The sequence below is a fragment of the Lithobates pipiens genome, unplaced genomic scaffold (genome assembly GCF_037356315.1).
Source record: "Lithobates pipiens isolate NorthernLeopardFrog02 unplaced genomic scaffold, aLitPip1_a1.2 Scaffold_16, whole genome shotgun sequence".
Taxonomy (NCBI): Eukaryota; Metazoa; Chordata; class Amphibia; order Anura; family Ranidae; genus Lithobates; species Lithobates pipiens.
In genome coordinates, this window is record NW_027507748.1 from 144,001,797 (window position 1) to 144,024,123 (window position 22,327).

The 22,327-nt window shown below is 40.3% G+C and overlaps 1 protein-coding gene across 2 annotated transcripts in view; it reads left to right on the forward strand.

The window, feature by feature from the left end:
• Nucleotides 1-22,327, forward strand: part of WDR81 (WD repeat domain 81) — a 117,125-nt gene that overhangs the window by 21,423 nt on the left and 73,375 nt on the right. For both annotated transcript variants that reach the window (XM_077480569.1, XM_077480568.1), the window contains exons 2-5: nucleotides 3,404-6,947; nucleotides 9,722-9,829; nucleotides 13,240-13,415; nucleotides 17,833-18,014. In XM_077480569.1, the coding sequence (XP_077336695.1) occupies nucleotides 3,452-6,947; nucleotides 9,722-9,829; nucleotides 13,240-13,415; nucleotides 17,833-18,014 (3,962 nt within the window). In that variant the 5' untranslated portion in view covers nucleotides 3,404-3,451. The remainder of the gene's footprint in view (nucleotides 1-3,403; nucleotides 6,948-9,721; nucleotides 9,830-13,239; nucleotides 13,416-17,832; nucleotides 18,015-22,327) is intronic.

Sequence of the window (22,327 nt, forward strand, 5' to 3'; positions counted from 1 at the left end):
CGGTTTCAACATGTGTCCAGCAGCGTTTGCATCTGCGTCTCGTGTGCATGAAGCCTAAGGCTTTCCTGTAGGTACTGTAAATATCTCCTTAACTTGCACAGTTTAGAAGATATTTAGAGTGTCCGCAGCCAATGACATCACCGCCGCGTGCGCTCTAAAGGTCTGGCTTACAGCCCTCGTCCCCAGCCACTCATGTGGGTGAGGCCACAAACCCCGAAGGAAGCCCGGGGGGAAGATGTTGGCCTTCTCAGTGGTGACATTGCACACTAGCACATTATGAGATGCAGTTTACTAAAGCTTGAAGTCTGTTGCTGTTTCACAGATGCACATATTTTTAAGACTTGATATTTTAGGTATCTATTTGCTCAGTACACCTGATCCTTTTTTTATTTTCCCAAAACAATTGGATAATTTATTGTATTTTTATGCCCTAGAATTGACTTGTATAGTATATTTTTACAGAATTAGCATTTTTTTTTTTCTAAACATTTGCACTGATATTGTGTAACAAAAACACTACCATTCTTTAAGGAGTCAAACATATGGGCCAAAAATGTAACAAAGGTGCAACATTGATGCCATGCGTTCTTGCTGTATTTTCAAAGCATTTCATTGGGAAGGTACATTTTGTGTGTGTGTGTGTGTGTGTGTGTGTGTGTGTTTTTCTGAACAAAACTGCAGCAAGTAAGATTTTTAACACCAACGGAAGCAAAACGGACCAGTGTGAGACCATAGAATTTAAAGGGATGCATTTGTCTTGCTCTTTTCTTGCGCTAAAGGTGCAGATAATTGGTGACAAATTCATATTTATTTATGTAAATTCATGATATTAATTTAATCACTTCAGCCCCGGAAGATTTGGCTGCTCAATGACGGGCCATTTTTTGCGATACTGCACTGCGTCCCATTAATTGACAATTGCGCAGTCGTGCGATGATGTACCCAAACAGAATTGACAGAAAAAAGCGACAATTTTGGGAACTGACTATAAGAGATGACAGATCATGGTTCCTAGCTATTAGCAACTCATGATCTGCCTCTTCTCTCCTTACAGAACAGGGATTTGTGTGTTTACACACACATACGCATGTCCCTGTTCTGTCTCTTGTGCCCGTGATTGCTTGTGGCTGGCAGTCATTGCGACCGCCGGTCACGAGCATCGGTACCCCTGCAGTACAGCGGGAGCATGTGCCTGCTATCCCGTACAGCTACGACGGCTCGCGGGATCATGCCGGCTTTCCGCAATATAATGACGGCTGGTCTGCAAGTGGTTAAAAGGTCCAATATAATACGATTGTATAAAAAAATAATAAGAAGAGAGAGATGATCTACCCCTAGGAAGGGAAATTCACTTCTATGAGGAAAAAGGTGTTGCCAGTGAAACTTTATCTCCTATCCTTGTTTCAAAAACACAACATTTTTCAAAATCCAGTGGGACAGAGATGACAGTTGCTCTTTGAACTGTGTACAGAACACCTCCAGGTAGCCATATTGCATTAGAAAATGGTAAAAATCACACTTGATAAATGATAAATCAATGGGTGAATGAAAAATGTGCAAACAACCTTAATATCCACATGAGGTATAATAAGTTGAAAGACACTTTTAGTCAATGATATTAATGATCTAAAAGAAGTGTAAAATACAAAAATTGTCCACAATAGAGATGTGTCAAATTTAAACGATCTTAATGATCTAAGAAAGTACTAAAATGCACAGATTGTCCACAATAGTGATATGTGAAGTAAACGATCTTAATAGTGACATGATCCATCCGCCATCAAACACTGTGAATCCACCAACAACTGTAGAGACTGCTTACCGGCTCCTGGTGACCCCTTATTATAAGGGGGTCGATATAAGCCTGTGGCCTAACACCCAGCCGGGGCCTTTATCCACGTCTCAGCACTGCTCCATACTTCCGGTGTCACTCGTCCGGTACCAAAAAAAGAGACCAAGAGGCTCCACATAGTTTAAAATCCTGGATTAAGGAATACTTTGAATGGCAAATGGCACAGTTCACCCATTTTTTTTTTACGTGGTGAAAATGGGTAAACTGTGTGCGTTCGAGTGGAAGAAAGCTCACTTCTTGCAGGGTGATAAAACCTTACACCTAATTTCACTGCGCTACCCCCTATTTCATTGCATTTTCAGAAAATTACAGCGGTTACAGATTGAAAAGGAAATCTAATTTATAATAACATTCAATTACAATATGACTAGTGTTGCAATTGTATACGAGATATATATATATATATATATATATATATATATATATATATATATATATATATATATTAGGCTTTAAATTGCCTGATGTCAGATGGTTGCAATTATTACATTATATTCAGTGTTCACTACAGATAGTGTATGGGATTCTTTGGATAGTGGGGAAGGGTTAGACCACCTGCTAAATTGTTGGTGTGTGTGTGTGTGTGTGTGTGTGTTTTTGTGGTTTTTTTTTTATTTTTTTTTATTTTTTTTTTCTCCTCTGTATTCTGGCTGGGATATTCAGCCCTCTATTTGCCTTGGTGACCATTGTCACCAAAAAAAGTAAGGTAACATTTTAGAGTTGTCAACAGTGCAAGAGTCATGGGTGAATCATTCAATAGTGACAACTGTAAAGTGGCATTCCCCTTCAGTTTTGGGGTGCTTTCCTGTTGAAACTCTAGGACTAGAAGGAACGTGTATTCTCCCCTGACCTTTACCTTTTCCCTACTGTATCCAAAAAGCAAAAAACCAAAATACACTGTAAGTGTCCTGTCTTAAAGTTTTATCTAAAGCCAAATTTTCTTTTAGTTGTGGGATAGAGTAGTGAGGGGTTAGCACACCTGTCGGGCTGTTATTGTTTATATGTACTGCAGGGAACCATCCTAACACTCTCTATTTGTCCTGGTGACCATTATTGGGACTCAAAGGTGGGGGAAATTCCAAAAGAGGTGATTTTTTTTCCCCCCTTTTATAGAGCTTTCTGCTTGCTTCCTTAAGTTGGTACAACAGGTGAAGGGAAATATCCCGAAGGGGACACGTAGAACTAAAAAAAACTCCTAAAAAAACTAGCAGATGTTTTAACCCACTGGTCATCAACCCTGTCCTCAGGGCCCACTAACAGGCCAGGTTTGCAAGATACCTGGAATACATGACAGGTGATATAATTTGCTGCTCAGTGATTGCAGTAGTCTAGTCTGCATCTCCCCAAGGTAATACATAAAACCTGGCCTGTTATTGGGTAATGAGGACAGGGTTGATGCCCACTGTTTTAACCCTTTCAGAAGGGGGAGACCATACTGATTAGAAACAAACATTTTGTGCTAAAGATTTTTTTTTTTATAAAGACTAAAGTAAAACCATTGAAAATGTACCTATTTCTAATGTTGTGTTTTATCTCTCTTTAATTTTACAGAATCAAAATACTAAAATGTGACATAAAACAAATTATCCTTTGCCAAAGATGGAGTGGTTAATAGACTCTGTTGAGAAGGACCTTGGCATTGATCAGAATCAACTTGCTATAGCTGAAGCTGGCAGTCATGTAATCGCTCTTGTATCTCAAAAATGGCTTTTCAACATGAAAGAACGCAAAACCATTCCACTGCAATGCCCCAAGCTAGAAGGATTTAGCAGTGTAGAAATTAAGACATTTTTGCAGCGTTCAGTCCAGAAATTACCTACTGGCTGGACAAGGGTAGAGATTCATGGACTGAGAAAAAGTAGGCTGGTTTACTCGTTGGCTCTCAACAATGGCTTCCTACAAGGACAGAATGGGGACTGTGAATCATTGTTTAGTTTTATGAACAATGTGGCCCAACAAAACTATAAGAACATGTGGTACAAAGCTCAAAGGAGTTATGTGCAGCCCTATGAAAATGTACCTAAAGTGCCAAGCATGCAAGCCTTGGATGCTCTAAAGTTGTCTCTCCAGAAAATCTATGGTTGCCCTTTCATTGTCACAAATCAAGCATCTGCCAGTCTGTCTCCTTCCAACGAAAGTGCCAGTTTTGTTGTCGGGGCTCCTTCTTGCCCCAATATTGTCCCAGCTGAAGCTTTGATGGAATCATCTGGCATGTTGTATATTATCTTGCCATATATGCAGTATTCATTATATGATGCTATCACTTTTAGCCCTGCTAAACTCGCAAACAGTCATGCCAAAGTACTTTTTATTTTGTATAATATTCTCCAGGCCATGAAGGCATGTCACTTAGCAGGCTTATCAAGTGGATCCATTTCATTATGCAACGTGGCTGTTGATGAAAAACTTTGCAGTCAGCTAAGGCCTAATTTTATTGATTATGAAAGGCAAATTGATAGCTCATTGAGTAGTATGGAAGATTCATCGGATATCATAGATCAAGTGAAATCAACTGCACTATGTGTGTCATGCAATGGTGAGCTGAAAGACATGGTTATTGAGTGGATTCATGGAAGGGTTAGCAATTTTGACTACCTTATGTATCTAAATAAACTTGCTGGCAGAAGACAGGGAGATCCAAATTACCATCCAGTTTTACCTTGGGTTGTTGATTTCACTACCAAAAACGGTAAATTTAGAGACCTGAAAAAATCCAAGTTCCGTTTAAACAAAGGTGACAAGCAGCTAGAATTCACATATGAGATGACAAAACAGGCATTTGTAGCAGGTGGTGGCAGTTCAGATCAGTTGCATGTTCCTCATCATATCTCTGACGTTCTCTCAGATATTACATACTATGTATATAAGGCTAGAAGAACACCAAAAGCTGTTCTTTGTAATCATGTGCGTTCTCAGTGGGAACCAAATGAATATCCAGCAAGCATGGAACGTATGCAGGCATGGACTCCAGATGAGTGCATTCCAGAATTTTTCTCAGAACCTACTATATTCAAATCCATTCATGCAGATATGCCAGATCTTGATATTCCATCTTGGTGCAGTTCATATGAAGATTTCATAAATGTACACCGAGCACTTTTAGAAAGCAGAGATGTGTCTCAAGATCTTCATCACTGGATAGACCTTACTTTTGGGTACAAGCTGACTGGGAAGAATGCAGTGAAAGAAAAAAATGTCTGTCTTCACCTGGTGGATAATCATGCTAACTTGACATGTTATGGCGTTGTACAGTTGTTTGATCAGCCCCACCCTAAACGTCTTCTTGGGCCTAGTTATTCTCTTTTTGAAGCTCCCGCAGTAGTTACATCTAGACATAGCATTGTTGAGATGACTGCATCTAATAACAAACATACTGTCAATGATCTTGTGCTGGAAGCCACTGCTTGTGAAAGCCATTGGACCAGCAATAAAGAGAGCACAGCAGATGATGATCTAGAACAAGGAACTGAGGCTCTTGATGTGCTAGGAAGTTCAGGAAAGGTTGTTGATCAGGCCACTATACCCTCCCACCAAATTACTAGTTCAAGTAACTACTCCGGTGAAAGCAGATCTCCTCCTATTAGGTCAAACAGGCCATTCAAGATTGCCTCAGAAGAAAACTGTGGAAAGATCTCATTGCCTGAAGGTTTTAATCCTATACAAGCTTTGGAAGAACTGGAAAAACTTGACAACTTTTTAGTTCGAGGTTTGCATAGCACCATACTTCCAGTGAAAGAATCTAACAATAAGCATCCACTGGGCCTTTTAGATCTTTTTCAGAGAGATATACAAGCTTTGGGTGTTATGATGGCAGAAATAGTTTTTGCCCCAAGAATTCACACTATGGCCCCTAAATCCCCACTTCTGGAACGATATATTTTAGTTCGCAATCTCGGAAAATATCACATGAAAGAGATTCCTACACCTCTTCTACAGATGCTCGAGTCTTTTTTACAGCTACATGCTCCAGATGAAGAGCTTTTTAGCAATGTGGATATTGAGACACAGGTCAAACTGTTTGAGTTTCCTCACATTTCTAATGGTCTTCCTCCACCATCTCCCTCCCAGCTCCTGAGTCCATTTTGCTCAACCATTCCTTTCCCCAAGTACTTCCCTAACTTGCATAAATTCATCTTGACCTATCAGTCACGAAGAACAGAAGATGACAGCCAAGGTCGCGAGCTTGTGTTCCAGTTGTGGCAGCAGATAGATGGAATTCTTTGTGATATTACCCCTGAAGGATTAGAAATAATTCTTCCATTTGTCTTGTCGTTAATGACTGAAGGAAGTACAGCTGTTTACGCAGCATGGTATCTTTTTGAGCCTGTGGCCAAAGCTTTGGGCCCAAAAAACGCAAACAAGTATTTATTGAAGCCCCTCATTGGTGCATACGAAAACCCTTCTTTTATTCATGGAAGATTTTATCTGTACACAGATTGCTTTGTAGCCCAGTTGATAGTTCGTCTGGGCTTGCAGGCATTTCTTTCCAATTTACTTAATCATGTGCTTCAAATACTTGTTGGAGTAGAGAGCTCAGGTGATGAAGGAAAATTGTTGTCTGGAACGGCTGAAGATGAAGAAAGTGGTGGGGAGAGCCCAGTTGCTGGGCAATTCGGTGAAGGTCTCCAGAATAGTGTAGACCATAGTGGCTCTTCCCATGAACTCTTAGACTATACTTCTGGGGTTAGCTTTCACGATCAAGTTTACCTAGGAGAAAGTGAGGACTTTCAAGGGGGGTTGTATGTCAATGATGCCCTTCATACGCAAGAACCAGAGTCTCTCAGCCTTGGAAGGTTAAGTGACAAAAGCAGTGCAAGTGAAGTCTCCCTAGGAGATGAGAAAGTAGCAGATAGTGACTCCCTTAGAGAAAAAGGTAGCATGAAGTCTGGAGATAGTAGTCAAGACCTAAAACAAAGTGAGGAGTCTGAAGAAGAGGAAGAGCGGGATTCTTCTCCTGGCCTTTCAGAAATAACCCTCTTGGTCAACACAGAAGCTTCAACTGATGCAGTTGTAGCCAATGAAAACCAAGAACTGGAAGAGGACGAACCTGATTTGAATAATCAGACAGAAGAAAAAGAACAGAAGATTTTAATAGGTAATACTATACTTCATCATTTTTTGATTCTAGAAACCTGCTTGCTTTGTTATACAATATATTATTCATGTTGAATAAGAACTGGAAGCTAGAAGAGCTAGAAGTAGATTAAACTGAATGACCTTCTGTTATCTGTTGGGAATTCTGGCAGCAAGATGTCTGTATATGAATTACCAATTTCACCTACCCACACTTTCTTCAAATTTCCTTTTTTACTCCCTACCTTAGTGACATGTTGTCATAAGGACAGGGAATGAGGGGAAATCTAAACAGGGCCCCAGTGCAAACAAGTAATTTTCTTAGGGCATTTAAACTTTAACTCTACCTTTTTAATTAGTGTTAACTAAACCAATTAAAGAATATGCTGGGGGCACACCGCTCTTAGGCAGCCTGCGAGATTCTGTGCTGCTGTAAGCTGTAACCTCTCAGGATAAAAACAGCTTCTTTATTGTATATCTATTAAAAATGAAGCATGACATAGACACAATAAATGAATGACCAGTAAACGCATTTCACATTCCTGTGCTTATTCATTAATTACCTAATGAATAAGCACAGGAGTGTGAAATGCGTTAACTGATCATTCATGGACCGTGTGTATGTCATGCTTTATTTTTAACGGATATACAATAAAGAAGCTTTATTTTTATTTTTTTTAATATATCTCTGGAAGTCCCGTCCGTCCGCCCGTCAGTCAGTCCGTCCTTCCTTGGTTAACTAAACCAATTGCTCTTGGTTTATCCGAAATCTCAAAGCAATAAATCAAAACTGGTGGTCCTATGCCTAGGCCACGTGTCATAAATCCCCCCCCTTTACAGGCGCTTAACAATATTAAAAATAACTTGTGAGTAAACACATTAAATGAGTGTGGAACAAAATTGTCCACCTATGGTCAAACACTAAGTAATAACAAAATATATATAATAGTGAACAGTGAAAAACGGAATGGAGTAAATCCCAAGTATACCATTATATATTATATTAGGAAATAAATGGGACAAAAATCTGGACAAATAGGAAAACAGTCTATATCATCAATGTTGAAGATGATGCAACATTGCAACACCCAGTGACGAGTCTTCAGGGGACACAAACTGAATCCGCCACCACACAGAGTTAAGGTTTACCAGCTATACAAGCTAGATTAGCTTGTCACCCAAACCTGGGTATTGCGATCCCTCACTGCTGTAAGGGGCTTGTAGGTAGGGTGTTCACCGAATCCCAGCCCAGATAAGATAGCAAGCCGCATGTGTCAGTGTTAACCAACACACTGAACTTGAGAAACTTGCTGCTGTACCCGGGGCTGGAAAACTATCTCAATAGAATTATGAGGCCCAGAAAGAAAAACAAAAAATCCTCGCCATCGGTAAAACCAAGTGATTTATTTGATAAAAAGTTTGGTCAGCAAACATAAGATTCAATCTCGTAGCATAGAAAAGCCGGCCGGCAAATTTTAAAACAGGAAAAACACGCCCGTGTAAAGCAGGACTTGACAAAGGTGCGGTGACATCAGTTTTGAGAATGGAGGAGGGTGGTGGTGGGTTAGACTTGGAGGGAGGTCCAGTTCAAGATCATATTATACATTGAGCATACTGGGCCTTCAACATCCCACTTATTGCTTGTATTAAAATGTAATGCCCAGTTCCTCAATCAAATCCATCCATTTTGGTCTTGCCCAGATTTCCTACCCCAATTCCCAACTTTAACAAGTCTAAAATCATATTTGTTCAAAATAATGCTTTTAGAAAACCTATATGCTGCACTAAAAGAGAAGCAAGGTTTTTTTTTTTTTTCCCCCATTTATACTTTCCTAAGTAGATGCAGCATGGAGCTGGTGCTGCATCTGTCCCCCGGATTTTCTACATTGAGAACAGAGCCATCGAACATCGCCGATGGTTAGGTTCTTAGATCCCCAAAACAAGCTCAGGCTGGACTTCTCCTTTAAACAAACCTATCAATAAGTAAATTGCTTAACTTTCCTGTCATGGAATTACCAAGGGATTAGTTGAGAGAGAGAGAGAGAGACGATGCTTATCTTTACAACATTACTTGTTTTCAGTGCGAAAGTAAACATTTTGGTACTTTCACCACCATCTACTTAAAACTAAGGATGAGTTTAGGAGTCTGCGCTGCGCTAATCGCAGGCAGTGGGACATTTCCTGATCTCTGCAGCCGCAAATCGGGAAAATGTCTCAATGCCTGTGATTAACACAGTGCAGTGCCGAACCAGGGATGCGCATGCCTGGGGTCGGCAACCTATTGATCACAGTCCGGCCTTGCCGACCCACCATCCCAGAGCATCAAAGTTCAGTGAGCTGACACTAGCAGCAGGAGCTGCATAAACTGATGCTTCCTCTGTATGGCTGACTGGCTTTCCTGCAGGTTAGCTGCACTGAGCCATAGACCTCTATTATATTTTGCAGGTTTGTTGCATTCTCAGAAAGCACAGCTAACTTGCAGGTACACTGCATTTCACCTACAGTGCAGGTAAACTGCAGCATATCGGTGTGAAGCGGCCTTCTAGGGGCTTGGAACAGTAAGGTTTTATGATTTAGGGGGGCAGTAAAACCCCATAGTTCATTGTAGCCTGCGACTGGTTACCAAATCACTTAAGTGGCCCTCGCTCATCAGAAGGTTGAGCGCCCCTGTTTTAAATTTCTTCAACTGTCTACTGCAAAACATTTTCAAACTTGGTTACTGTGTATTAGTTTAACATTATCAGGCTTGTTTCCTGTGTACTGTATGTTTTATCTGGGTGCACTTTTGTTTTGCAGATACAGCTTGTAAGATGGTAAGGTGGCTTTCAGCCAAGCTAGGTCCAACTGTGACCTCCCGCTGCATTGGCAGGAATCTGCTACGATTACTCACGTCCTGTTATGTTGGTAATTGTTTGTCTCTCTTTTTAAAAAATTGCTGTCTCACATACTTCAACTTGATAACTTGACATAGCAAATCCCAATCAGTGCACACATGTATGATTACTACATTTGTTCCAAAAATCCAGCTACTGCCTTATTTGAATAATTTTGATATATAGTTTTGTTAAAAAATTGGACCACTAGATCTGCCTGTCCTGTGACAACTTTTTGCTTGCCCTTGCCCAGTTCACAAACCCTTTTTCAGCCTCAAAACTGCAGCTTTCTATAGACACCGCTGGTTGTTCAGGTTTGATATGGCTTCTTTTGTTTTACAAACTTGTATGTTCCAATTGAGAAAACACTGGAGGGAGCACTCAGGTGGTATTATCTTGGCTGGGGCTATTGGAAAGGGAGAAATGGTGATCAGACATGAAAAATCCAACCTGAGCAGTTGCGATTTTTCCTAAGCCTGTCTGCTGGGATAGAGGAGGGTGAACAGACATGCATCAGTTTAGGTGAACTTTTTAAAGAAAAAGTTCACTTTTGGTAAAAAATAAGAAATGCATATTTTTCTTTTTGCCCCCCCCCCCCCCCCCCAAAAAAAGGTGGCATTTTATTTATTTTTGGAGCCTGTAAAGATTGCTGGTGCCATGCAGGTCTCCAGCAGATCTGCCAGTGTATCTGCTTGCCTTTTACATCACGTACAGGTAAGCGAATACAATCTGACAGGATGCATGAATAAACTACCACAGTGCTGCACAGCGCCATGGTAGTTCATTGAAAACTACAAGCTGATAGCTGCAAAGGCTGCCAGACCTTGTAGTTTTTCATGCACAGAGAATGCACATGCACAGTCAATCTGTGAAGCGGCCAGGCATGTGGAGCCCCCCTTAGCCACGTTAAAAAAAAAAAAAAAAAATTATGAGAGCTACCGGGAGGGAGAAGAACCCCACTAGCTGTCACAGGGATCGGGAAGGTGCGGGGACTGGTCTGTTCGCAACATGTTACACCCTGAATATGGTTGTAAGATATTACGACAGGTGAACTTCTCCTTTTTAAAGTGGTTGTAAATCACGGATGTTTAAAAACAAAAAACCTGCAAGACAATGTCCATAATTTGCTGGTATGTATCGCATACTAGCACATTATGAAATGCTTGTCTTGGAATGAAGCCCTCTAGCGCTGTAAAGTCACCGCTGACAGCGCTGACATTCTTCCTGGTTCGTGAGCTATGGCTATGTGATTGGCTGGAGCGGCATTGACCTCACTCCCCCGCATGCATGCGTATGAGAGCCCTCGGTTCCGGCACGAAGCTCTGGCAAGGTATGCCAGGACTTCAGAGAGCATGCGTCAGTGATGTCACTGGTTGCATGCAGGGTGAATGTTTGGGAGATATTCATTTTACCTACAGGTAAGGCTTATTCTAGGCTTACCTATAGGTAAAAATGACCAAGCGGTGTTTACAACTGCTTTATGTTTGTACTCTTTTTGGTTTGCAATAGTTCTATCTTTATCTTTATCAGTTCATGTATGGTCAGCCTTATGCATTTCAGCGGTTACTCCCAATCATGCGTAATAGTGATGCTGTGCTGTGAGCTCTCTATTTACTGGGAATAAAGTAAAATAAAGGGCAACTAAAATAATGAAAAATCAGTGTAAAATGCTAATAGATGAACAGTATAATCTGTGATAAAGTGCATATTCAAATAAATCTGAAACGGATCATCAAAAACAGTGACATATAATAAAGGCTAAAGTGCAAAGTGCAAAACCGTGCCTGTGCAATCCTAGAATTATGTACATGACAATGGTGATGTAGTAAATGCAAAAAATTAACATCCAAACAACCACCCCAGACTTGGGGGGGGGGGGGGGGTTCAACCAACAAACGATATATAACAGTCCCAAAGAGACTAATACATGAATACAAGAGAATGGATGAAACAGTCCAAAGTTGAAAATTGGTGATGGTTCCCTTCACAGGGAATAGTGAAAAAAAAAAATGGCTGATGCCTGGCCAATCCAAGCGGAGATGACACCTAAGTGTGTACTAGCCCCTCTCGCCTTACTGCTGTAAGTTTACAGCATAACCTGGTCTCTGAACCATCAGACCCAAAATATGCTGTAACCTTATAGCAGTAAGGTGAGGAGCTAATACACACGATCGGATTTTCGGCAGATAAAGCATCAGACTTTTGTCCAAAGGGCATTTACCAGGAACTTGTCCTGCATACAAACGTTACACAATTGTCGGCCAACAAAGGCGAACATAGTGACTTTCTACAAGGAATTTCAGCTCTTGAGCGCCACCCTTTGTGCACCTTCTGCTAATGTCGTGTTTGGTGAGCATTGATTCCGAGCATACGTGTTTGTACTTTCAACTTTTATGTGACTGACTTGTGTACAGTCGATAGGAAAATCTGACAACAGACTGTTGTCCGTGGAATATTTACTAGCCTGCCATCCACCATTTGCTGGCGGAAAGTTGAACAACAATTATCTGATGGAGTGTACTAACAGTCAGATTTTAGGCCAACAGTCTGTCATCACACAATTCCCACACAAAATCTGATCATGTGTACGAGGATTAAGATGTCATCTCAGCTTGAATTGGCCAGGCATCGGACATTTTTATTGCGCTATTCACGTTGAAGGGAACCATCACCAATTTTCAACTGTGGACGCTTTCATCCATTCTCTTGTTTTGATATATTAGTCTCTTTGGGTCTGTTGTGTATATAGTTTGTTGGTTGACCAAGTTCGGGGTGGTACTTTGGACATTTATTACTATTTATGTACCTATTCTAGGATTGCACAGGCACTGTTTTGCACTTTAGCCTTTATTATGTGTTTTTGAAATGATCCGTTTCCGATTTATTTGCATATCCACTTTATCACACATTATACTGTTTATCTATTGGCATTTCATGCTGATATTTCATTCCTTTATTTTCATTTGCACTTTATTTTAGTTTATTCCCAGTAAATATCAGAGAGCTCACAGTGCAGCATCACTATTACCCATTTATCTCATTATCTGCTAAGGATCAGCTGACTAGGTGCCTGCTGCAGTAGGTCTCTGGCTCCATTTAGTAATTGACAGCATGGGAGTACCACCCTTTTTAACCTTTTTACTCCCGATCATCATTCATGTGTGTTGTGGGCTGTGATACAGGGACCCCGTTCTAAGATAAGGATTTCATAATGAGCTAGTATGCGATGCATACTAGCTCATTATGGCTTGGCCTTACAGGGGTTTTTTTTTTTTTTTTTTTATTTTTTATTACATGTGTGGGTATACAACCCCTTTAACTTGAAAAATGTTGAATAAATTACATTTGGTTAAAAGCGTTACTGGTGAAATATGCATCTGTTTTTCTTTTTCAATCGAAAAATTGCAGTGTTAATATATACATGATCCCTATCATACGCAGGTCACCAGAGACATCAGTTTCTATCTAACATGGAGGAAAATAGCCCACTAAATGTCAAGAAACCGGTGTATGGTGATCAGGTGTCTAGGCCTGTGCTAGAGTGCCTGATGCATATGGCTCATCTTTATGGAGAACCTTTTCTTACCTATCAGTATCTGCCTTACATCAGCTACCTGGTAAGTTATAATTATTGCTGAATGCCAAGCACTAAAAAAAGAAAAAAATCTTGTATATTGATGAAATTAAATCGATGCACTGAAAGGATACTGCTTAACAGTACACAAACATTTGGACAGCATTTACTTTTTTTTGTAATCGCTCCCAAATTCCAGAATTTGTGACATGAGGCCGATTTCGTAAATGAACATACCTGTAACTACCATATTGTACACTAGATCCTACTGTTTGTAATAAGTGGACAAATCCATAGAAGTTAGTGAGAAACACAGCAATCAGCAAAATGAACTGGAAGAGTGTGAGAAGTAGAAGTTTGGTGTATGATTCGGAATGTAGAATACAGGCCATGCACTACACTGGTGTCCTCTAACACTCTGCACTGAAAACTTTCTAGTGGAGAAGGCAGGTTAAAGGACAGGTTCAACTTTTGGAACACGTTACCTGTTACACCCATATTTAGAGTGTAACACGTTCCAGCACAGCACACCCCAGCACGTAAAAAAACAAAACAAACAAACCTTTAGGCTAGGTTCACACATGTCCGGTGCAAATTTCCCCTCAGTTTTCACTGCGAATCTCCAAAGCAGCTGTTCAGCTGCGATTTAGATGCGTTTCAGATGCAAATTTTTGGAGACAGAGGCCACCGGCATCTTTAACGTTAGCTGCTTGTTTAAGGAGCAGACAGGGAAGATAGCTGCAGCGTCCTTAACGGATGACAAAAAAAACAAAACATTGCTGGCATTGGAAAAAAAAAAATGTCTCGGGGGTCCCCACTCCCCAATCTATACCAGGCCCTTTCAGGTCTGGTACTCATGGTGGCCAGTTTTATTCACGTGTCTTGTGAATCGGATGCAGTTCAAAACACATTCAATTTGCATATATGTGTACGAAGCCAGTAACCCGTCTGAAGGCTGGACACCTATTTTGATAGAAGCTGCCACTATCTGACTGGATCCATAGCTATAGAGCACCTAATTTATTAGTCATATCTCAGAAGGCATCCTCAGTAGAAGATGTTGTCTTTCTTGCCAGATCACTGCTGAATCGCATGAGACGGAAAAGGTAGCAACAGGTTACTTCTCGCTGGCTCGGCCAATGAGAGATCAACTCTAATGGGGAATTTGACTTGGGTTTCTGCTGACGGCTCACATCCCCTACAAAAGGGCTACACTTTGCAAGAATCTCCCTAAAACGGACACATTCCCTCTGTTAGGTACAGACCTATACTGCTTGCTATTTCATCCTGAAATTAAAACTGCAGCAGGTGGCACAGATAGACCTGGAGCATGCTTAGTTTTTTTTTTAATCCAAGTCATTTATATGTAAACTTGTTTTCAATAGCAATAAAAGTAAAGAAACGAAAAACAAAGAGCAGGCTTAGTTAATGGTGTGCTCGCCACTTCTGACAATTTCCTGCACCATTTGCTTATTTAATTCTCTGGAAAGTGTGATAAACACCATTTAGTGCAGGTGGTGTTGTTTGTGCAATTGGCATTAAGTACCTAAGTGTGTCTTGGTATTTTGCCTCTGTCATCCTACGCATAGCACCACTCGAGGGTGGAGGGCTGCTGCGTGTGTTTAACAGCAGAAGAAAGTACTGTAAGTAAATGACTTGAACTGTGTTGCTTTGCGTTCATTGTTTGGATCGCAGTGGAGTGACACCCCTGTATTCCTATAACAAAGTAAGTAATGTCACCCCCCTGTCTGTGCTGTGAGGGACAGGTGTAGTGATGGGAAAAGTGGACAGATAGAAATCCAATTCCTTTAGGCAGATAAGACTGGTCTTTGTGTATTTCAGCTGTGTTTTAGCTGTTTAGTTCAGATTTTTCTTGCTGTAAAGCTTTGTTTTGTATAATAGAGAAAAAAACAACGCCTATTCTCAGATACACAATATCAGAGCTGAGAGATTGGTTTTGTAGGATATGAAGCGGAAAAGAATATGGAAGATTATGGAATGTAGCCTTATGTACTGGACCACTTAAAGTGTGCCTTGATTTGTTGTCGGAGGCAATCAAGTGTGAAACTAGCAAGCAAACCGGAAAGAAAAATTCCTGTATTGCAACTGGTGACATGGGGTGCAAACCTAGCAGAATATTCTGTTTTTTCCCTTCCTACATTTTTTTTTGTATCGCAATGGTTTTTTCTCTTTTTTTTTTTTTTCTCACTAATGAGAAATGTGTTTTCCAGCAGAATATTTAAGCACATTCTGCTCATTGGGTGGCCTTACATACTGTAGATTATCATCTTCTTTTTTTTCCCCAGCAAACTATTCAGTGTTGTAAAGAATTGTGTAACTGAATGGCAAATGATGCTGTACATGTTACATTCAGTTTTTGGCTAATCTTAAAATCCTGAGATTATCAGATTAACATCAGATGTATAAATGACACCTGCTAGAAAAATAATTGCATTGATAAAAAAAAAGAATAAAAACCATTGTTGAAGATGAACTCTAGGCAGGTAACTTAGAACACAACTAATATACAGTTCATGTAAGTAAGCTGCACAACCTGCCCAAAGTTACTTATTTCTGTCCATCCAGCCCTGAGATTTACACGTTCTCAGCAGAGTCAGGTTGGTGACCTGACTCTTATCTTCTGCAGTTAAGCCACTCAGCTTGGTCAATTGCTTGTCCCCTAAACAGTTGAAAAGCAGAAAAACTGTTGTTTTATCCCTCTACCTGTCTCCTTTTCAGTGTCAGCACATGCAGCTGCAGCACATCTGATTGATCCCCGGGAAATGTGGCCACAGTTCCACAGATGAGTAATAGTGAAATCAGTTCAAAATCTTGTATTAGTTGCAGATCACATACATTTTTTAAATAAAGGTATTCTTTATTAGAGAAGATCAAAGTTCTTCAGGTTTTGTGTTTTTCTTTCAATCTGTTTTATTAAATTTGAGCTACAAAACCAAAACCAAAAACCATACGGTAGCCAGGGCACTGGGAAGTTGCGGTGAACGGGCACAACAGAAAGATCATAACAGTGGAATATAGTTTTACATTTGAATTGGTACAATAAATAGCACCAATGTGGGGCTCTATGATTCCAGCACCAAAATTGTCATTGAAGGGCCACTTCCAGATTACGTATTGACAGCAAATATATAGTACCGTGAGTTGTACAGGGTACACATTTCAGGGCAACATCAAAAAAGTATAAGGCGTCAAATAGAGGAGTGCAGGGAGCAGAAGGAGGGGGAGGGTAAAAAAAAAAAGATCTGTTTTCAAGACAACATAAAAAACAATTTGAGTAAAAAAGTGAGGCTCGGTTCACACAGGGGCGACTGCGATCCGACTTCAGGACGCCCCTAGTCGCCTCAGGTCGGACAACATTTAAAAATCAATGTAAGTGAATGAGAGACGTCTTAATGCACGCTACTGAAGTAGCCTCCGACTTCAAAAGAAGTTCCTGTACTACTTCAATCCGACTTGTAGGCGACTTGTACCCATTGATTTCAATGGAGGTCGCCTCCAAGTCGGATCTCTGTCTATACGGAGGAGACTGACAGAATTATTAGCTCTGAAGGGGGAACTCCACGCCAAATTTCTGAAAAAAAAAATTGGCGTGGGTCCCCCTCTGAGAGCAAACCAGGCCCTTAGGTCTGGTATGGATTCCAAGGGGAACCCCCTACGCAGAAAAAACGGCGTGGGGGTCCCCCCAGATCCACACCAGACCCTTATCCGAGCACGCTACCCGGCCGGCCAGGAAAGGGGGTGGGGACGAGCGGGCGCCCCCCCCTCCTGAGCCGTACCAGGCCGCGTGCCCTCAACATGGGGGGGTGCCACCCCAAAGCACCTTGTCCCCTTGTTGATGAGGACAAGGGCCTCTTCCCGACAACCCGTGGTTGCAGGAAAGCAATTTTGCACCATGTATGGCCGGTCTAAGCCCTTGAACACACTGTCGGAAATTCCGATGGAAAATGTCCGATCGGACCGTGTTGTCAGATAATCTGACCGAGTGTGGGCTCCATCGGACTTTCTCCGTCGGAATGTCCGACAAACAAAGTTTGAGAGCTGGATATAAAATTTTACGACAACATGATCCGATCGGACTTTGTCCGATCGCTTGTAGAGAATTCCGATCGGACAAAGTGCCACGCATGCTCAGATCAAATTACGAGACCAAAGCTATTGGCTACTAGCCTGAACGTAGTCCCGTCATAACGAACGAACGTCATCCCGTTCCGAACGATTGGATTTTCCGACAACTTTGTCCGACCGTGTGTATGCAACACTAGTTTCGGATAAAATCCGTCTGAAAAAATCTGACGGATTTTGTGGTCGGAATTTCCTACCGTGTGTACAAGGGCTAAGTCTCAGCAGGTTTTGCACTGTGCACTGTACATACATATTTTGGAACTGAATTCATGTTTTCATGTATAGTCTTTTCATTAACTGCCATTGTTCACATGCAGGTGGCTCCCAGCAGTGGGTGCAGACTGAACAGCCGCAAGGAAGCTGGTCTCCTAGCTGCTGTCACCTTGACTCAAAAGATCATCATCTACCTTTCAGACACTACTTTGATGGACATTTTACCAAAAATTAACCAGGATGTCCTACTGCCAGTTCTAAGCTTCTTGACCTCTACTACTGTTGGGTAATGTATATTGTATGTTCTTAAAAAAATGTAGAAATAGAGGTTACCTACTGTGAGAACTGCAAATCAAACTGAACAATAAACATTCATAAGAAAATCTGAAGTTTTATAGGAAAAATTTACCTTGATGTCTCCGCCTCCTAAACCACCCTTTGATCCATATGTGATAAGAAGCCTTACTGACCTATAGAGCAGCGTGGGGGGGTGGTGAGGACAACCTTGACTGTATTTGTATTTTTTTCCCATATCGTAGAATCTACTGATTTTTATTCTGGTATATTGTGTGATCATTTTGATTTGTCCTTGTCCAAGCTTCTGTTGAGATTTATACTGTTGACTGCTGAGAATTTGTATTATACTGTAAGTCAAAGCTGGACTTCTAGATAGTCCCTTTTATAATGAATGCAAGGTCCTGGGTTTAGTAGCACTTTATCTGGTCTCCCACGGTACACAGGACATGGAAATGCAATAGTTGTAGCTGTGTGGTTTGGTGTATGATGTAAGAACAGAAAATATGAATAATACATGGGGTTCTCCTTCATAACCAGTCTGAGTTAAACCTTTAATTTGGCAGGATAAAAATACACGATACCTGAGATTTGTTTACTATGGGTAGTACAGTCAGCTTTCTTCCTGCCACTTTTCTAGAACATCCCTTTGATTCGAACAATGAGTACATTTCATCATTCAGTATGAGTGTTTAATGTTCTTTATCCTCTGAGTAGTTTGCCCACATGAGGAAGTAAAATGCATTTTTAAAGATTATAGACAAAAATGTATTTCCTCTTTGCAGAGCAGAAAGTAAAAAAGAGAAGCATATGTCTGAAAGCTCCTTCCTAGTTTCAGTTCATAGGAAAGCTAAACCACAACAAGGCTTTGAAAGCCCATCATTCTTCCAAATTCTTTTCTGGTGAAGACCATGGTTTCAAAGTCCTTAAGTTTGAACTATATACATTCATAACTTGTGGGTTTGTTTTTTCAAGAAAATATCCACCCTCCATACCTCTAATAAGACTTTCTTTAGACCCAAATATGTTCATATCAGAGTACAGACAAATCTGTAAATGTATCTGTAAACACAGTGATCTTCTTGCTCCTTTTGATTTTTGAAAGTCTGGGCTACACTTAGGACATATATGGGTGTAGTCTGATTTCAGCAGCATAGAATGCATTAAGGTAAAAAAATCTTCTGCTGTTCTTCTTTTTGGATGGTATGTCCATCCAAACCCCCACTTAGGAATTTTCAACCTGGGACTTCGCATAGTACAGTTTTCTTGTTGACCACATTATTTTTTTTTTTCCTCCCAGTTGATAGTTTTTTTTTTTCCCCCACTTCTTTTTGCTGGACAATGCGTTTGTTCTGTAGTCGTCACTGGTTGAGGCTCGTTGTGTTTATTTTATTTTTTTTGGGTGGCAGCTTCCCCTTGGGGGGGGGGGGGGGGGCGATAAGCTGTGCTTTTCTGGGTCCCTTGGTCATGGCAGTTACTCTATTTTGCTTGACCCTTTCTTCATACATTCCTGATTCAGGTGTTCCTTCAAATACCCTTTGTGCCATGATCTCTACATCTGTTAGGGCTGGTTCACATAATAGAAATGCATTCTGGATGCATTTCCGCATTTGTGTTTTTGATGCATTCCAGTGCATTTTTTTTTTTTTTTTCTAATTTTTTTATTTATTTACAAGTTAAAAACCTTTGTTGCTAGAAAATTACTTCGAACCCCCAAACGTTAAATTTATATTATAATATTTTTTTTATATATATATATATATATATATATATATATATATATATATATATATATATATATATATATTTTATTAGCAGAGGCCCCAGAGAATAAAATGGTCATGGTTGCAATATTTTATGCCACACTGTATTTGCACAGCAGTCCTTCAAATGCAATTTTTTGGGGAAAAAAATACCCTTCAATGAATTAAAAAAAACTAAGCGGTTAGCCCAATTTTTTAATTTATTTTTTGTTTAATGTGAAAGATGATCTTGCGCCAAGTAAATAGATACCTAACATGTCATGCTTTGACCATTGGCCTCTGCTGCTGTCAATCAAACCAAGTGACCCAGTGGGGGGGCCGAGTCCTGTTGTCTGTGTCAATGGACGCATCAGCAGGACTCGGGAGCGTGCCAGCATGAGTGCCCCCAGAGAAAGCAGCTCTTTGTGGGGGCACTCGAGAAGAGGAGGAGCCATGAGAGCCGTGCGCGTGGGGGGGGGGGCAGAAAAGGGGGATCGGGGGAGCTCTGTGCAAAACCCTTGCACAGAGCAGGTAAGTATGAGATGTTTAAAAAACAAAGCAAAAAAAAAACAAAGCTTTACAATCACTTTAAGTTAGTGTTAGGTTACATAAGTCACAGTAGCTTTACCTTGTGTGATGTAAATGTTAGACTGTAGTTTTACCTTTAAATCTCTTGAAATGTTGGTGGTACTGTAAAAAAAAAAAAAAAAAAAAAAAAAAACGCTGTAAACTTGATCACAAAAAAGAATACACCAAAGGGTTTTACAGTCCTGGATAAATATTTGTTAGTAAAGCTTTGATCAGTAGAAGTTATTCAGCAACACTTACCTTTTTTAATTTCCGCTTTATCCTCAGATTGTGTACATAAAAATGTATTTTTATCCTCAAGGTCAACATTGTTTCTATTCAGCACATCCTGCACTGCCATAAATACAATACCCAGTTGTTTAATAATACATAGTAGCACAGCATATAATAATGAAAGGAGTACATATTTATAAAATAGGCTCCTTTTTTATCTTCCTGCTCAGCGATGCATATCTCTACAATATTAAGCCAGAAATCATAATTTTGCTTGGAGCATCAACTTCATATTTCTGAAATTATACTGTAGACGGCCAATGAAAACATATTGTGCAATGTTTGGGAAGGTGATCAAAACAGAATATGGGTTAGAAAGAGAGCACATGGATCAAGGGGGAAGATAAAAAGGCGTAATGGATTGAAGCAGGAGTTGAGTGCAGAGTGTAAAGAACAAAGAATATCATTTGACTGGTTAATATCTGATTTTCTGCTTGTTAAGTAATCTTGGCTTAGGTTGAAAGGCCCATTTATTTCTGATAATATTGAATTCAATTTTACATCCTTAAAACAAGGTTACAACATGTTTGCGCTAACCAATACAGCCAGTGGTAGTCCTGTTCAGATAGATGCAGCATTTATAGTTTTATCCACGCTAACTATACTATTACCTGGATAAATGAGAACGTTCACAGACACTAATCCCTACAGTGCACAGCCTTTTTAGATATATAAGAATTACATTTAGTACATTTTTATTTTCTTGGCAGGAAGAGGACATTTTGAAACCCACAAAGTGATCTTAGAGGATTAATAAACTTAAGAGCAAAGTTGTACTATATTGCAGGTTACTAGCTTTTAAAGTTTTTTTTTTTTTTTTTTTTTTTTTTTTTTTTAGTTTGTGAACCCTTACCTTGTTGTGCAACCCATTCAGGCTGCGTTCACACCTGAGCGTTTCAAAGTCATGCGATTTTTACCACGCTTTTGTACAGGTCAGCAATGTAAAAAACAGAAAACACCTGTAATCTGCCCCAAAGACGCTCATGTTCTTTTTTTGAGCTTAAGGCGTTTTTCAGCCGTTTGTCTTCAGGTGACAAAACGCTCAGATGTGAACAGGTATCGTTGAATGAATCGGATTTTGCTTGTTAGTAATTTTTTTAGGCGTTTTAGGAGCAGTAAATGCAGCCTCAGTTTAAAATAGAAATGAAATGCAAAGTGTGTGTGTGTGTGTGTGTGTGTGTGTGTGTGTGTGTAATCTCTGTTCTCAGCTGCATAAGAAGCTCAGAGAGCTGGGGGAGGAGAAGCAGCAGTACACTGATCTTTCCAGTGTATCACTTTGTGGGGCCGGGGGGGTCTCAGTAGAAGTCTGATTATTGAAGGACAGGCAGACTGTTTTCCCAGCACAGTCAGAAAACTGACCACACTGGGAAGGATTTTCACTTATGCACAGCTTTGGTCAGTTTACAATAGGAATGCAGGAATACTGGCAGGATCATCGGGTATTTCATGCAAAGGAAGCAATACAAAGAGAACAAGATACGTTTTAACATAAGTACATGGTACAGCAGCCACGTATCAGGAATATGAAATGTTGGAGTAACATATTCTTTAAATTTGATTGTTGCATTGGTTTTCTTCTTCAGCAAGTACAGAAAATGCCAGTCGATCTAGCTAGAATTAGAATAACCTTATCACTACCTCGAAGCATAAAATTGTGTTATCTTATTTGTGTAAACTACTAATGTCATTATCCTCCATGTAA